This window comes from Daucus carota, chromosome 6, assembly GCF_001625215.2.
Source record: "Daucus carota subsp. sativus chromosome 6, DH1 v3.0, whole genome shotgun sequence".
NCBI lineage: Eukaryota > Viridiplantae > Streptophyta > Magnoliopsida > Apiales > Apiaceae > Daucus > Daucus carota.
This window is the reverse complement of record NC_030386.2, coordinates 17200906-17219235: the sequence shown is the minus strand read 5'-3', so window position 1 is coordinate 17219235 and position 18330 is coordinate 17200906. Positions and strand designations below refer to the sequence as shown.

Here is an 18330-nt window from a genome sequence, read left to right as displayed (position 1 = left end):
CCGAAATTTTTGAACAATTATTCATAATACATCTGCATTTTATTATTTTCAAATTCATTCATACTAATCAAATATAATATAATAGACTGATTTTATGATTTTATGCCAAGTTTTGTTATGTGTATTAATAAATGTTATATGTTTAATAAAGTTTTACAGGATAATTGGTTCCAGATCTCATGCAAATCATTGTTACGTCACTTACGTGTATTAATAAATGTTATACTGTAACATGCTTAACAAGGTTCGCAAGTTGTAGGCTAGTCTATGGACGAAAACTAGATGTTTCAACTCATTAAAAAAAAAGTGAAAAGTCGATAAAATTAATATTTGAAACGCGTGAACTAATCGAAAGCATTTAAACTCTAAAAATCTAATAGTATATCTTAAAATCACAACCATCAAAACATGTTCCAATAAAACCATATTGAAGGAGATTGGTCCTGTCAAAAAAAGAAAAGAAAAGGAGATTGGTTACAAATAACATAGAATATCGATTTTGTAACATTTGCTTTAACTCGTGATCCGTCATGTCTTGATGAGACAGTCTATATTCAATATAGGTTGTATTTAAAATTATTATAAATAAAATATATTATTCTTTATATGAGAAAATTTTTGTGAAAAACAGATTATATTCAATATAGGTTGTATTTAATATTATTATAAATAAAATATATCATTCTTTATATGAGAAGAGATTTTGTGAAAATCCTATTATAAAATTCCTAGACGTTTGATAAATATAATTAGAAACCTGATTAAAGTTACAGATAATATTTAAGAAAATTATTAGTGCTAACTTTTAATTATTTTTAATAGAGGGTTAGCGGAAGTGCTCTGCTGTTCGGGGTGAGTACTTCACTCAATCACCATACCATATACTACTACTGTAAGTGCGATATTATCGATACCCTTTGATAATATTTACCGACAAAATTAATCATGCAATGCTGACTGTTACATTTTTATAATTTCGAATATTTTTTGTTGGCAGTAAAAAACACAGTGATATGGCCGACAACACTCATAAAATATCAAATCAAATCATAAAATTTAATAGACCAAGCTACCAAATGTTTATTATAATCCTTTAATATTTGGATATATTATTCCACGTTATTGTGCTGGGGAAAACATGCTAAATACATCATACAGTCCAGTAGTTCACCTATATCAGTGACCCGAAGCTGAAGTAATTTCACACCCCCGGGTTCCTGACTCGTGATTGATTAATTGTTACGAAATCAGAAATGGCAGGAATAATAAAAAGTGAAGTAACAAATGGAAACGATGAAACAGTTGAAGCCCAAGTTGATATATGGAGATTTGTGTTTGGTTTTACTGAAATGGCTTTAGTCAAGTGTGCTATTGAGCTTGGGATACCTGAAATCCTCGAAAAACAGGGTGATCCCATGACACTTTCTGAGCTATCTTCAGCTCTTTCTTGTTCCTCACCAGCCCTTTTTCGGATCATGAGGTTCTTAATGAACCGGGGCATATTTAAGGAGAAAATCACAGAGCAAGGCGCCTTGGGGTATGTTCAGACCCCGTTGTCTCGCCTTCTGATAAAAGATGGCAGGAATAGCTTGGCTACTTTTCTGTTGTTTGAGAGCAGCTCCGTTATGTTAGCTCCATGGCATTTTCTGAGTGCCCGGGTGCTGGATGATGGGACATCAGCATTTGATTGTGCTCATGGCAAGAGTGTGTGGGAGTATGCAGCTGAAAATCCTGGCCATAGCAAGTTCATTGATGAAGCAATGGCTTGTGATACGAGGTTAACAGTTCCTGCGGTACTTGATGGATGTCCTGAGGTTTTTACTGGACTCAGCTCCATTGTTGATGTTGGTGGTGGCAATGGAACAGCACTTAGCATTCTGATCAAAGCATGTCCGTGGATTCGTGGAATCAACTTCGATGTTCCTCATGTGCTGGCTGTTGCACCAGAATACGAAGGTATTGAGCACGTTGGAGGAGATATGTTTGTCAGTGTCCCTAAGGCCAATGCTACTTTCATCAAGGTCAGTACCCTTGATTTTTTTTTTTTTTAACGTACTTATCCTCTGTTGTCCTAGGTTCTGATTCAACTCTCCCTCACCCGAGAATTATTATTAGTACAGATACTAATTATTTATAAGCTTATAAGCTTACTTGTTCAAATTAAATGCAGTGGGTATTGCATGACTGGAACGATGATGAGTGCATCCAGATTCTCAAGAATTGCAGAGAAGCGATCTCAGAGTATGGCACAGCTGGGAAAGTGATTATTGTAGAGGCCGTAATCGAGGACAAGAAGGGAGGCAAACTCAAGGATGTAGGGTTAATGTTAGACATGGTGATGTTGGCGCATACTAGCAAGGGCAAGGAAAGAACTGCAGAGGAATGGGCTTATGTTCTCCGCGAGGCTGGCTTCACCAGGCACACGATCAAGAACATTCAGGCTGTATCATCTGTTATTGAGGCCTATCCTTAGATAAAATGGAGATCAAAGATCATTTTTCCGAATATTTTGTGTTGTGAAAATAAATCACAGAGATGATCCTGGTCTGTGTTTGTATATGTTTCCAAGTAATGTCACAGGTGCTTCAGTAGTTAATACAGACAGCCATTAGCTTTGTGATAAATTGATGAATTATGGAACGGAAGGGATTAAGTGAATTAAATCTGATCATTACTGGTTAATTTGTACCTGCCTCCTGAATTTTGAGGTTCGGCGTATGCGCGACTAAAATTTACCAAGGATTTTAGTAACCTGGCTGGTTTTACAAGTTTCTGTTATTGCAAGGAACTCTGTGCTAAAGTACCTGTTGACCCGGTTAGAAAGTATGAGGTTTAAAAGAAAAGAAAATTCAGGATTATATTAGAAATTTGATTAAAAGAATCACCTAATTTTAGAAAAGTAGCCCCAAATCTCAAATGTTCTTGAAGTAATGTCTGAAGTAACAGAGTTGGAAAAAATGACGTCAAATACTGGTCAGAGACGCATGTAATCTAGCGTTTTCAATTTTAAGATGAAAACGCTAGATCATGTAGTATTTTACTGTTTTAACCCTAGCAAAACGCTACACCGTGTACGTCTAATTAGGATTGACCTATTTACACGCTAAACGATATAGCGTTCTGTTAAGATAACCCAGTGTTCTAAAAATCGCCGAGTCGGCCGAGTACTCATTCCGAGTACTCGTTTTTAACCCCTTGTCCGATCCGAGTTCCGAGTAATCGGGTTCAAAATCGATTTATTAAAAAATCGGTCAGAATTCGGTTTGACTCCGAGTACTCGAGATCAAATCCGAGTTTGACTTATCAATTTTTTATTGTTTTATTTGAAAATTATTTCAAAAGAGACTAAACGTAAATTTATATATGTTTTGATATTGTTTTTACAAAGTATTGACATTAATTAGAAACTATATGTGTTTTATCACCAAAACTTGTGAATGATTATTATGTCAAAACAATCAAGTAACTTTTATTTGAACTTCATTATTTCAAGTGTGTTATTAAAATATTAATATTATTAGACAGTTTTATTATTAATCAGTATATAACTATATATGAGAAAAAAAAATACCCGATTAGTTATCCGATAACTCATTCCGAGTACTCTCCCGAGTTCCGAGTACTCATTTTTTCGAAACCAAACCGAGTTGGACCGATTTCCGATTTTTACATCTTGAGATAACCTAACAGAACGCTACATCGTCTAGCGTTTTTGGTAACCAAAACGCTAGACGATGTAGTGTTACTAAATGGTATTCGGAGGCCATTTTTCTGGACTAATATTTAGGACATTAATGATGAATATATGGGTGCCTAATTTTAACGGATTGAAATAGGAGTTCAAATTAAAAAATTATTTGGCGGAGTTTCCTCAATTAGAGATTTGGCCGGTGTCTATTAATTGAAATATAAAAAACTAAGTAATCAGTTATTTATCAAATTATTTTTATAAAAGAGCTAATTATATTTGCTAGGCAAAATAATTACGATAATCAAATAGTTAAAACATCTAATTCAGTATGTTAACAAACATGATCGCTATATCGGTCTGGCCGGTTCTTAACTATCGTTTGGAAAAAAAAAATGAATGAATATGTATAACAAAATAGAATGCAGATGCACGATATATATTTGAAAAAGGAAGAAAACACTATTTTATAAAATATTTAATAATATATAAATATTAAACCGAGTGGACTAGTGAGTATATTTTGTGGTCTATAGCCTGGAGGAGTGGAGCTGTGGAGGTACAAAGCATGCAAGAGGCCAAGAGCAATTTCATGCCCAGCTACAGCTGTTCGCGAACCGAGTTGTCCGCGAACAAGTTCGAGCTCGGCTCGATAAAAGCTCGGTTCGGCTCGGTTCGTTAAGAATTCGAGCTCGAGCTTGAACACATAAATGTATTCTGTTAAGAAAATGAGCTCGACTCGAGCTTTTATTGTGTTCGGCTCGAGTTTGGCTCGTTAAACCTCGAAAAAAAGCAATATTTTTATGATAATTTCATAATATATACATGTTATTAAACGCCGAATTTAACATATAATATATCAAATCGATCATGAGAATATTAACTATAATATGGTACCATCAAAACACACTAAAAATTTTATTTGGCTTGCTATTTTAAGAGTATAGTAGCGGTTTGGCTTTATTTTTCTCTGGCTCGACTCGGTTCGACTCGGCTCGTATTTGTTCGTGAACAAGCTCGTGTTCGGCTCGTTAGTTAACGAGCTCGAGCTCGAGCTCGAACACACTTTTTTGTTCGATAAGAAAGCTCGGCTGAGCTCGATTCGATAGGAAAAAATTTAAAACACGGCTCGACTCGGTCAAAACTCAGCTCTGCTCGGTTCGTGAACACCCCTGTGCCGAGCGCCCCAGCCTTTACCAAACTTTCCGTATTTTATGCATGAAAAATCCTCTTATTCCCTACCACGTAAACTTGTCCTTCGCATTATTCAATTTATTCGTCGCTCACTGGTAAGTAGTGGTAAGTTTCTGCATTATGTTTGCGGATATTTAAACCTACCACCACGACCTTTCTATATTTAGTCCTTCCGCCCTCTTTTGCAGAAAAATTATTTTACGATATTCGTCCTTATCTTTTTGACTTTTGTCAAATGAATTTTAAATATGCTTTCCAAAAATTATCCTCATATTGTTGTTGTTCTCACTGTTTAACTGGTATACACGTAAACATAGTTCAATTCACAAAAATTATCACAAGTAAAAGAATTAAAATTGTAACTCATTTTTTCTTTAAAAACTCATACCTCGGGGTAGTTTGGTTCAAGGAGTGGTATCGGGTTGGATGAGGAATCGAATTAAATTGGTATGGGTTTGAGGTATCATATCTGATATCATGTGTTTGGTTGAGTGCAGTAATCAATATATACAATTTTTATAAAAAAATAAGTTATTAAATTATATTAATTAAAAATATTAATAAAATTATTATTGTCATATATTTTTGCATCATTGATTTAATTTTGTATCAAACATTAATATTTCATTACTTAAATAAAAACAAAAAAAATAAAATATAAATGCATCTCATACCCACCTCCCCACTTGAGTATCAAAAACCCATACCATGGGGGTTTAAGATATGAGTTCAGATTTTGTTTTTCTTAACCAAACACCATGTATGGGTTTGAAATGAACAAACTTCATACCAAATTCCAAAAAATCATGAACCAAACAATCCTCACAATCTATTTTTACAAAAATTTATCAGCGACTTTTTATCACTCAACCACATAATAGTTGATTTGTTACGTGTATGTAAAGGTCATATTACCTATTTACGTTTTTGAGCTTTTCACCGTAAGAAATACGGAAACTTGTCAAAAATTAATTGTGAGGACGATTGTTTTTCTCTTTCTCAACCTACATATTTTTTTTCTAATAAAAAATTGTAAAATAAGACGAAAGGAATATCAACATTATTTTAGATTTAGTATTGTTTCTATCCTTGATTCCTTTTTTTCCAAATAGTTGCATATATTTCATGTTGAGGGATGTATATCAAAGTACCCATCATTCTCGTCAAAAACTATCAAGTTATTACCAAAACTCATTTTAGTCACTAAAATCACTGTATATATCATTATGTTAAATCCTGAAAAATAATTAACATAAAATTTAATGAAATCTTAATCAACGGATGATATATGAACCCCATATATTGCAATAAAGAACTATAATCGAAGAGTACTAGTAGATATAAAAATATTATAGTAAACACATAATTTTTTTTTTGATAAAAAGGAATCAATTCATTCATTAAAAGCCATACGACATCTACAAATATAATCGAAATTGGACAGACGCTGTATTATATCGCTGTTGAATCCTTCCTCTTTGGAGAGGCAACTAAGCGATTTGAAGATAATTTGAATATATGTACTCGTTTTTACCGGATTGGCTTTCACCTGACTGTTCTGAACAATCGACCATAGATGCGGTTTCATAATAACCTTCAAATCTGAATCAAACCCATGAAAATCATGCCGATCGATAACCTCGGTCATAAAGAATATCAAAACACACCAAAACAAAAAAACTCTCACAAGAAGGAGAGACCAACAAAACCCAAATAAATTGGGAACTTATTGAAAGGAAAACAAGATTAAATAAGAAAACAAAAACAAGAAATCAGGGCTTTCCACCGGTGAAAACCGATGGAAACCCCTCGAAAATTTTTGATGGAGGCTAGGGTTTGAGAAGGAGAGAGTATTCAGAAACAAGGAGAGAGTAATTTAGCGTTGTTAAAAACTAGTAAACACATAATTTATTTGTTAACATTTTTATCAATATTTTTTCAAAATTTAATTAGCGGAATGATATATATAATGATTATAGATGGAAAGAGTTGTAATCGTTCTCAACAAAGATCCTTTACACACACAAATATGTACGTGGTGCCTTCTCCTAAGCGCTCGTCGGATCCAATGCTCGGTTACTGTAACATCCCGACTTTTCGGAATATTAAAACTAAATCCAAAACTAAATTACAACGAATTTATTAATCTAAAATTCTATTACAAAGATGACTATTACAAAGGCGCAACTAAAATCTATAAATCCACGTGTCAAACTTATCCGAAATCTCATATCATCGAACTCCAATTCCAATGCACATCAACTCGCTTTTAAATCAAACCTGAAAAACTGTAAAAGGGGATGAGCTACACAGCTCAGCAAGTAACAATTTGACCAACAATTAATCTCGAAATCAGTGGGTGTTTTTATAAAACATTGTTCCTCAAAACAATAATAATTTTTAAAACACTTGTAAAAGCAAATCCAACCCACAGTTTATATTTTAAAAGCAAACACAATGTAAAATCCTGTGATTTTATTTATTTATTTAAATATTTTTATTCAATTAGTATTGTTATTATGAGTTAGATATTAGATTTAGATTGTTTGTATTTATATATTTAAATTTTAGTATTAATTGGAAGTTTCTAGAATTTATTTTCGTGTTAGTTATTTTGAATAATAAAGTAGAGAAGATTCTTTATTGATGGAAAGAAGTGTGGAATTATTTTCGAAAATTGAAATCTTTTTGAGAAGACCTTATATTTGGAAATTGGTTTATGAGGTGGAGAAAATTGTGACCCAAGTTTGGAAATTACTATTTGCAATTTGGTTTTATGTGCTATATAAGAATCCCTCTAGAATCCGAATAAGTCGTACAGTACTTTACGTGGACGGGTATATTTTCTTTTCTCTTCGATTTTTGCAAGTATATGTTGATTTGAGATATTGATTTCTTGTTTGTTGTCATGTGTATTTGATGTGAATATATCTTGTTTGCCTATTTGTTTATGCTGAAATTCGTACATAGCAATTTCTGTGAATCAGTTGGGTTGTAAAAATCGTAGTAAATTGAAAATTGATCGGATTTTGTTGATTCTGGACATTCTGAAAAGCTCCTTTCGTTATCTACAACTTTTGTCTCAGGACCTATTTCGAAATTAGCAGTGTATCTATGCTAAAAAGCACATTCTTTGTTACCCTTCTGTTCTTAGTCGCGAAACTTTTTCCCATGTTCAAAAATTCGCTATAAATTGATCGTATGTCGAAAATCTACTCATGATACCAATCTGGAAAGCTTGAGATATATTATTTCGTTATCAGTCATACCCATTTGTTTTTTAAATTTATCTAATTGTCTAAACTGACTTACAAAGATTCAGGGCTGTTTATACCTTTCTGCTGAGTTGTTCCGTGTTTAAAAATTTGTATTTCCCTCGTTATTTGTCATAAAATTGTGATCTTTACCAATTCTGAAACCTCGGAGAATGCTCTTTAAGTGTTTAGTTATAGTCTAATTGATATCAGTTTGTTTGCTTCGTGAAAATCTGCTCTGAATGTAAACTGCTCCTGAGTAAAATTCTGCTCTGTTACTTGAACTTCTAAAATTCATAACTAATTCGTTATCTGTCCGTTTATTATGAATCTGGTCATTTTGGAATTCTTGTTGAATGTACTTTAATTCTACAGTTGACTATTTTCTCATATTCAGAAGTTATCTTTGGTTAATATTGAGATTTGTAACAGCATGCATGTTATTTATCTTATTCGATAAATGAAAATGTGTTAATTGTTATTATTTGTTAAAGTTTGATTTTGTTAAGACTTGTTACGTGACTTGCTCTTTATTGTTTAAGATGTACTATAAGTTAATTTTGTTTTGTTTATTAATTAAATGTATAGGCTTTGTTCGTGTTATTAATTTCGGATTTTAAGTGTCGACTTTGAGGTAAGTACTTTTTGACTTACTTTTATTTTCGAAAAGATATTTTGATTTTGTCAATTTCAGATTTTTGTTATAAGATATAAGAATTTTGTTTCGAAAATTTAAAACAGAACAGAAATAAAAATCTTATACATTTAATTAATAAACAAAACAAAATTAACTTATAGTACATCTTAAACAATAAAGAGCAAGTCACGTAACAAGTCTTAACAAAATCAAACTTTAACAAATAATAACAATTAACACATTTTCATTTATCGAATAAGATAAATAACATGCATGCTGTTACAAATCTCAATATTAACCAAAGATAACTTCTGAATATGAGAAAATAGTCAACTGTAGAATTAAAGTACATTCAACAAGAATTCCAAAATGACCAGATTCATAATAAACGGACAGATAACGAATTAGTTATGAATTTTAGAAGTTCAAGTAACAGAGCAGAATTTTACTCAGGAGCAGTTTACATTCAGAGCAGATTTTCACGAAGCAAACAAACTGATATCAATTAGGCTATAACTAAACACTTAAAGAGCATTCTCCGAGGTTTCAGAATTGGTAAAGATCACAATTTTATGACAAATAACGAGGGAAATACAAATTTTTAAACACGGAACAACTCAGCAGAAAGGTATAAACAGCCCTGAATCTTTGTAAGTCAGTTTAGACAATTAGATAAATTTAAAAAACAAATGGGTATGACTGATAACGAAATAATATATCTCAAGCTTTCCAGATTGGTATCATGAGTAGATTTTCGACATACGATCAATTTATAGCGAATTTTTGAACATGGGAAAAAGTTTCGCGACTAAGAACAGAAGGGTAACAAAGAATGTGATTTTTAGCATAGATACACTGCTAATTTCGAAATAGGTCCTGAGACAAAAGTTGTAGATAACGAAAGGAGCTTTTCAGAATGTCCAGAATCAACAAAATCCGATCAATTTTCAATTTACTACGATTTTTACAACCCAACTGATTCACAGAAATTGCTATGTACGAATTTCAGCATAAACAAATAGGCAAACAAGATATATTCACATCAAATACACATGACAACAAACAAGAAATCAATATCTCAAATCAACATATACTTGCAAAGATCGAAGAGAAAAGAAAACATACCCGTCCACGTAAAGTACTGTACGACTTATTCGGATTCTAGAGGGATTCTTATATAGCACATAAAACCAAATTGCAAATAGTAATTTCCAAACTTGGGTCACAATTTTCTCCACCTCATAAACCAATTTCCAAATATAAGGTCTTCTCAAAAAGATTTCAATTTTCGAAAATAATTCCACACTTCTTTCCATCAATAAAGAATCTTCTCTACTTTATTATTCAAAATAACTAACACGAAAATAAATTCTAGAAACTTCCAATTAATACTAAAATTTAAATATATAAATACAAACAATCTAAATCTAATATCTAACTCATAATAACAATACTAATTGAATAAAAATATTTAAATAAATAAATAAAATCACAGGATTTTACAGTTACTCTGGTGGGTCGTCGGATAATGTGCGGATTTATCAGATATGCCTATGGAAAGGAAGTAATATTTTTTTCCTTTAAAGAAGATTCATATTTGGACCAGATGTAAGATCACTAGCCGGATCATCGGACGGATTCCATAGATATCATTCACCATGTTTTTTGCTGTTTTTTTCTCCTTGCTTCCTTCGCAACTCACCAGGAGATGAATATATTTCGGGTGGTCATCATCCTCTTGGCGGTCGTGTGCGTAGCGGTCGTGGCTGAGGGTTGCAGCACGATCAGTATGCGATCCGATTTCCGAAAGGAAGGCGTTAATTGATGGTTTATGCCTCATAATTGAGGGCGTAAATTGTGCCTCATAATTGAGACGTTAATTGTGTCTTAATTAAGGGCGTTAATATTTTATTAATTGTGCCTTAATTAAGAGTTTTATTGTTTCAATTATGAGTTATCATAATTGTGTGAATATTTTGATCACCACATGCTATACAGGTGGTTTATTAATAATTTATTATTGGATATATTTTTTATTTTTATAACAAATATAATTTGTTATATATTAACGTATATTCTTCTTGTTTCCTTTGTTTTATTTTCAAGATTCTTGAAGAAGACGGGTTTTTCTTTTCGGACATTAAAATTTTATTGTCTAAATTTCCCCGGTCATCTTGCATGTCTGACGGTTAGATAATAAACTTTCTTGAATGAAAAAATTATCATGGTGAATTGTCGGTTCATATTTGTGAGATTTATTCTCATTTTCAAAAAAAAAAAAGAGTTCTTGTAAAGATCAAGTAATCACTTCATAGTTTTTTATGAGAATGCTGGACATTTTTTTTTGTCACAGAATGATGGACATTTTAATATAATAATCTTTCAAGTTGGGATAAATTAATGATACTAATTATTTAGTAAACTATGTTTTTTTTAAAAGATAATATTTTATTTTGTTCAAAAAATAAAAAGAAATTATAAAATTATCATTCTTATACAGCTTTATTTAGATATGTAATACTAAGATAAACAGAGCGGAAGAAAGGAGTGATTCAATGGGGCTGTTTGGTTAAGAGAAGCAGAGCTTCTCTTGACCCGTTTGTGTAAAGAAGTAGAACCACTTTTAAAAAGCTGAGAATGCTAGCTTCTCTCTCACAGCTTCTACTTCTTTTCCAAACACTTTATTAACTTCTTTACTTCTCACTTCTACTCCACTTCTTTGGCTCCCTCTCATTTCTAACCAGTATGTTCGACCACTTTTCAAAACTAACCAGTTATTTTTCGAGCTTTCAAAACTAACCAGTCTAAATGAGGAAGAAAACGCGACCCAAACCAAAAAAATATTCCAGTAAGGGTCGCGCTTTGAAAGAGCGACCCATGCTGCCATATTTCCATATGGGTCGCCCTTTGAAAGAGCGACCCATATGGGTTATTTTAAAAAAAAAAATTCAAAAATCGGAAAATATTATTTCAAAGGGCGACCCATATTATTTATATTATAATATTTTATAATATAATTTATATAATGATATAATATAAAAATATTTCATATTATATAGTGATACATTATTTGTGATATTATATTTTATATTATTATATTATGTAATGATATAATATAATATTATAGATTGTAATATTATATTTTTTAATTTAATTTAATTCGGAAATATTTTTTCCTTTATCTAATTTTTACCTAATATTTTTTTATTTACCTAATATTTATAGTTTATTAATTATTTATCTAATATTTAAAATTTTATTTACCTAATATTAAAATGTGATGCAGAGAATTATTTTTTGAGGAGTGTGCAAATAATTTTGATTGTATGGTCACATCTAAGGCAGTAGGTTTTTTAGCTTTTTGTTACAAAACATTGATTTAACACTGGACAAAGCTGCCAACTTCATTGAAATCATTCAAGAATTCAATAAGCCAGCCTGTTGTTACTGCTCAAATATTCACTTTTTTGCTGAGAGGACGTTTTTCTGCAAATCCATTAAGTAGAGAAAGCAATCTGCATCAAATATTCAAGCCTGTTTTCACTGCTGAAAGATGACTTCTTTTGTGAGAGGACGATTCTGCAAATCCATTATTTGGAAAAATCAAATGCATCCACTATTCATGCATGTTTTTACTGCTTTCAAAACTAACCAGTCTAAATGAGGCGAGAAAGAGCGACCCGAACGGCAACACTTTCTCCAGCAGGGGTCGCTCTTTGAAAAAGCGACCCAAGCTTGAAAATACCACATTATTTGTGATATTTTATATTTTATATTATTATTTATATTTTATAATTTTTTGTAAAGAGTGTGAAAAAAATTTAAAACGTATGGTCAAATCATCTGTTTGCAATTATGATTTTTTGAAAAGTGTGCATCATCTGTTTGCACTTATGAGCTCGTTTAAAGTCATGCAATTATGTGTTTTTAAACAGTGTGCAATAGCTTTTTTCGTATTGTCACATCCTCACATTTAACACATAGTGCAGCATGCAATAATATCAATGGATTTATGCAGTAGCTTGTTCAGAGAATCATTCATTACTTTATTGCTCATTGATAGATTGACTGCATACCAATAAGTGGGCACAAAAATTGCATGCACTATTGAAGCACAGTGGTTAACTTTGAAATTCGTCCTTAAAAGCTGAAGCATTTGAAATTCGTCCTTAAAAGTCTCAATTTAATTTAACGGTTATATAATATAAAATATATAATGTAAATAATAAATATATATATAAATTAAAGATTGAAATATATATATATATATATATATTTATTTATTTATTTATATATATATATATATATATATATTATATATGTGTGTATATATGTATATTATTTAATGTATTTTTCTAAAGAGTGTGAAAAAAATTTAAAACGTATGGTCAAATCATCTGTTTGCAATTATGATTTTTTTGAAAGTGTGCATCATCTGTTTGCAATTATGAGCTCGTTTAAAGTCATGCAATTATGAGTTTTTGAACAGTGTGCATCAGCTTTTTTTGTATGGTCACATCCCTCACATTTAACACATAGTGCAGCATGCAATAATATCAATGGATTTATGCAGTAGCTTGTTCAGAGAATCATTCATTACTTTATTGCTCATTGATAGATTGACTGCATACCAATAAGTGGACACAAAAATTGCATGCACTATTGAAGCACAGTGGTTAACTTTGAAATTCGTCCTTAAAAGCTGAAGCATTTGTGGTTGCCTATCCACAAAACCATCATCACTTGAAAAAACCTCATTGGCAAGCTATCAGAAAACCAAAACCACCAAAAGCAAACCACTCCAAAAAAACCAAAACAAAGATGGACGGTTACGTAAACGTCAATTTCTTCTGGGGAGGTGAAATCATAAAACAAGATAACGATGTTCTCTACACCTTAGATCCGAAAGAAATGATGTATGTGAAATTGAGCAGCTCACTTGAAGAACTACGAGATATGGTGTTCGGGTTGATGCATATAAGTAGGCATCATTGGGATGTCAAGCTTAGTGTGAAATATCCTCGAATCGGGGTTAGTAACCTCGTTTCGGGGTTCTTTGTGAAGTCTGTTAAATCGGACGACGATGTTCGTAGGATGTTAAGTATCCCCGAGAGATTTCACTTGGGTGGAGACGTATCATTGTTTATCGAGGCCGAGAGTATTGCTCAACCCAGCCAACACTATGGAGGCGAGTATGGGGGGAACTATGGACAAACCGGACAAACCGCTGCAGGTGGCCAAGTTTCAAATTATGTTGAAAACTACGGTGGGAGTTTTGGAGGCGATTATGGGGGAAACTATGGACAAAGCCAGGGCATGCAAGGGTGGTCTAGCGGCTACAACTACGGGACGATTGGAGAGTATGGTGGTGGCTCGAGTAATACGGGTCGTTTTGTTGTTGAAGAGGTTGTGGACGAGGACGATTTGAGTGGTAGACAGCCATCACCGGCTCGTCAAACCCCGAAAAGAGGTGCAGCTATAGCTCTTGCACTGGAGAACCAGGAGGATGATGAAGAGTATGGCTCGGAAAGAGCCATAAGCAGCAGTGACGATTCGGAGTGGAATCTATCACAGGAGGATGTTCCGGAAAGTGAAGATTTTTCGGAGGTTGATTCCGATGAAGAAAGAGAGGGAAACATGCACTTGCAAACACAGGCATTGTCTATTCATGAACCTAGAGCTGCATGGTTTGGATCCCAGGATTACGAGCCTGTGATTGTGTCCAACAAGGACGCAGTTATGTCACTCGGGTTTGATCCCGCCAACGATGAGTTGACCGAAGGAGCTCTATTTGCTACCAAGGAAGTGCTCATAGCTGCTGTGAAACATGCACACATAAGTATAGATCGAAATTTCATCGTGGAGAAAAGCTCCACGCAAGTCTACAAAGTTAAATGTGTGGTTTCAAACTGCAAGTGGAAGCTAAGGGCCGCGAAGAAGAAGTCCCACGGCCTTTTTCAAATGACTAAATGTCCAGAGATTCACACATGCCTACTGGATAGACCCACGCAGGACCACCGCAAAATTTCAGCAAAAATGATTGGCTATGTGGTTGCTCCCTACGTAAGTCCTACAACCTTGGATATCATTATATGTCTAAATATTATCGTTTATTATTCATCGTTAATGTTAATATATTTTGTTTCAACAGATCTCCCAGACCCCTCAATTGAAGGTAAGCAACATCATCACAATGGTCAATGATGAGTACCACCATTTGGTTAGTTACTTGAAAGCATGGAGGGGGAAGATGGTCGCCATGGAAAGCGTTTATGGAAGCTGGAAGACAACCTACAACGAGCTCCCTCGGTTCCTTAATGTCATGGCCAGTACAAATGTCGGAAGTATAGTTGTGGTTGAGGTTGTTCCACATCATAAAGAGAGGGGTACATCGACATTTGTTCGTGCATTTTGGTGCCTAAAAGCAATGATTGATGGTTGGCAGTATGCACGGCCAGTTATTTCCATTGATGGTACATTTCTTAAGGGAAAGTATAATGGGAAATTGCTGGTCGCGGTGGGAGTCGACTCTAATAACCACCAATATCCCATATGCTTCGCCCTTGTTGATGAGGAAACAACTGAAAATTGGTCTTGGTTTCTACGTCTTTTACGTAGACATGTATGCCGAGATAGATTGGGGGTTTGTATTATATCTGACCGTGCGACGGGGATCCTTGCTGCAATGAATGACGAAGCGAGTGGTTTTACCCCGCCGATGGGCTATCACAGATTCTGCCTCCATCATGTTAGGAGCAACTTCTCCAAGGCATTCCCGGGAAAGGAGCTTAAAATGTTAATGTGGCTAGCCGGCAATACGCCACAGATTAGGAAATATGATGCCTACATGAAGAAGATTGGAGAGCTTTCGCCTCAAGGCTTGAGGTGGTTGCTAGGGATAAGTCTAGCCCTCTGGACTATTTGTCATGACACAGGCCACGCTCGTTTCGGCCAAGCTACCACAAACATCACGGAGAGCTTTAATGGTAACGTGCGCGTGGCTCGGCACCTACCTGTGACCGCAATGATTGAATTCATGTTTTATAAAACTGTTAGGACGGTCAATAAGGAGAGGAACGCAGTGCTTGAGGGCATTGGGGAGGGTCATGAACTTTGTCTAAGGACGAGAAATAAGTTGGAGAAGATTGCAGCCAAAGCTAACACACACCGGGTCGAGACATTTAATAGAGGAACCGGTTTGTTCTCCGTAAAGACGCAAAGGTACATGGTAAAAGGGTGCAATAAGGGCGGGAACACGCAGGTGGTTGACATAACTCAGCGTACATGCACTTGCGGGAAATGGGCTTGCCACCGCCTACCGTGTTCACATTTGATTGCTGCTTGCAACCACAATCACTTAAACTGGAAACAGTGGATTGGCCCCTTCCACTACAACTCTACTTTGTTGAAATTGTGGGAGCCAATGATATATCCATTACCAGCAACTGGGTATTGGGATATTGATTTGCCAGTGCAATGGAGAATGTTTGGAACTGTGGTACCGAACGAGGCCTTGCGAAAGAGAAGGCGTAAACGAGGAGAAAGGGGTCAATCCGTCAGAATACGCACGGAGATGGACAGTTCCCGTACAAGTCACAAATGTGGCCGCTGCAAGCAAGAAGGACACACTAGACGTAGTAAAAGGTGTCCATTGTACAATGTTGACCCTACTGTGTAATTTAATTGCCATTTTCTTTTTAGTCCTTGTTTTTAATTGTTAATTTGTATTTTCCTTTTCAGTCCTTGTTTTTTATTGTTAGTCTGTCTTTTTCTTTCGTTTTTTATTGTTAATCCAATTTTGTTAATTAATTTAATGTAATGGTGTTGAAGCAATAAATAAACTTCAAGGAAACAGAAGCATTCGGGACAAGATATTACACACTGGCAAAAGAAAGGCTGTAAAGAAAAGATTCTGCTCAGTTAAAGGACAATATATAATAAAGTAAAGTGATGTGAAAAGAAAGGCTGTATAGATTAGACTACACACTGGCAAACCATAGCAAGCATGTAAAGAAAAGATTCTGCTCAGTTAAAGGACTTGTCAATTCCAAAATTATTATCATATCCGGAAATATATTTACCTGAACAATACTCCATTGGCCTATAAATAGGCCTTCATTATGTGGTTGATACACATACATTCAACCAAACAAACACATAAAACACATCATTTTGTTACAATTCCGATGATATCATTGTCTTCAAGCTCTCTCGTTGCATCAAGCAACCACTTCTGTAATTGTGGTGTGAGGGCTAAAATACGAACTTGTTGGAATGATGAGATGATGGCTCAGAGATTTTACTGCTGCGGTTCTCCAATTGTAAGTAAAGTTTTGGCATATACAGCATATGTTTACATTCTTTGTGCTTAAAACTGTAAAATATTTAACTGCAGGCAAATAGCTGTTATTATTTCAAATGGATTGATGATGAGCCTTTGGAGGATGATGCTATAATTACTCGATTGAATGATGAGCGTCTACATCTGCAGGCCACTCTTCACGCTTGTGAGACAAGGGTGCAAGAACTCGAGAATGCAATTATCCTGGAGAGAAGCAGGAAAATGCATAAGGCATTGACTTCCGTAGTAGGATTACTTTGTTTAATGATCGCATTGTTTGTGGCTTTTCTCGTGATTTAAATGTTGTGTCGTTAAATTTGTCGCAATTTGGTTTAAAGCACATGTAATGACATATTGTGCTTCAGTGCATGATCTAGTTTTTATTGTTAATCTGTATTTTTCTTTTCAGTCCTTGTTTTTTATTGTTGTTAATCCATTTTCGTTAATTGATTTAATGTAATGGTGTTAAAGCAATAAATAAACTTAAAAGAAACAGAAGCATTACATAAACTAAAACGAAATTACATATGATTAAAATGAGAACATGACTTAAGTTCTCAATCCTTGGTGATGTCTACAATATAGTCGGAACCATATTCTTCATAATCATCTTCATCATCCACAGCGTCAACATCTCCCCAAATTGCCCAATAATCAGCTTGATCACGTGCATCAAGTTTAGCCTGCAATGCATCGCATTCTTGCTTAATTCCAGCCATGTATCGATTGTAGCGAGCATCAGAAACTACTTTATCCAACGGACGAAGTCTGTCTTCTAAAAGTTTATCAACTTCAGGATAACGTCTCCCCTCGTCCTCAACCTCCTGCTCTGTCGGCACCCAATCTTTGCCGTTTCGGGCTCTCCTAGTAGAGAACTTGCGTTGCAAATAGTACGCATGATCCCGCTTGATCTTCAACGTTTGTGGTGGTTTGCTTTTAGGAACTACTGCAGGTCGTTGGTTGTTTTGGTTGCTGCGCATCCCTCCCAACAATAGCTCTGGTTGTTGTCTTCTATGTTGTTGCTGTTCCAGGCGTTTTTCGTAGCCAGGGGACATTGGCATTTTACCCTTTTCCATCTTGGTGCAGCTGAATTGATGTTTTTTCGTAGTTCAAATGTGGAAACTGAGTTCAATGTATGTGTAGAAGACAGACTAGAGGACCTATTTATAAGACAGGTCGCCAACGAATTATTGTTAGGCAAAAATTGAAATCCAAC

The 18330-nt window shown here is 34.4% G+C and overlaps 2 protein-coding genes across 2 annotated transcripts; both read left to right on the top strand.

Annotated features, from left to right (window-relative positions):
* The first annotated feature begins 1116 nt into the window (after positions 1-1116).
* On the top strand, positions 1117-2596 carry LOC108227416 (acetylserotonin O-methyltransferase). The gene is made up of 2 exons (XM_017402542.2): positions 1117-2021; positions 2171-2596. Exons 1-2 carry the CDS (start codon positions 1254-1256, stop codon positions 2471-2473), a joined length of 1071 nt encoding a protein of 356 aa, XP_017258031.1. The 5' UTR covers positions 1117-1253; the 3' UTR covers positions 2474-2596.
* A 10522-nt stretch (positions 2597-13118) lies between these two features.
* LOC135147229 (uncharacterized) lies at positions 13119-16451 on the top strand. The gene is made up of 2 exons (XM_064080103.1): positions 13119-14836; positions 14925-16451. The coding sequence occupies exons 1-2, from the start codon at positions 13595-13597 to the stop codon at positions 16449-16451; spliced, it is 2769 nt and encodes a 922-aa protein (XP_063936173.1). The 5' UTR covers positions 13119-13594.
* Positions 16452-18330: the final 1879 nt, after the last annotated feature.

Excerpts from the sequence above, each read along its gene's own strand:
- LOC108227416 (XM_017402542.2), top strand. The coding sequence starts at position 1,254 with ATGGCAGGAATAATAAAAAGTGAAGTAACAAATGGAAACGATGAAACA. Across the intron at positions 2,022-2,170 it reads CCAATGCTACTTTCATCAAG|TGGGTATTGCATGACTGGAA; the intron begins GTCAGTACCCTT and ends AATTAAATGCAG.
- LOC135147229 (XM_064080103.1), top strand. The coding sequence starts at position 13,595 with ATGGACGGTTACGTAAACGTCAATTTCTTCTGGGGAGGTGAAATCATA. Across the intron at positions 14,837-14,924 it reads GCTATGTGGTTGCTCCCTAC|ATCTCCCAGACCCCTCAATT; the intron begins GTAAGTCCTACA and ends TTGTTTCAACAG.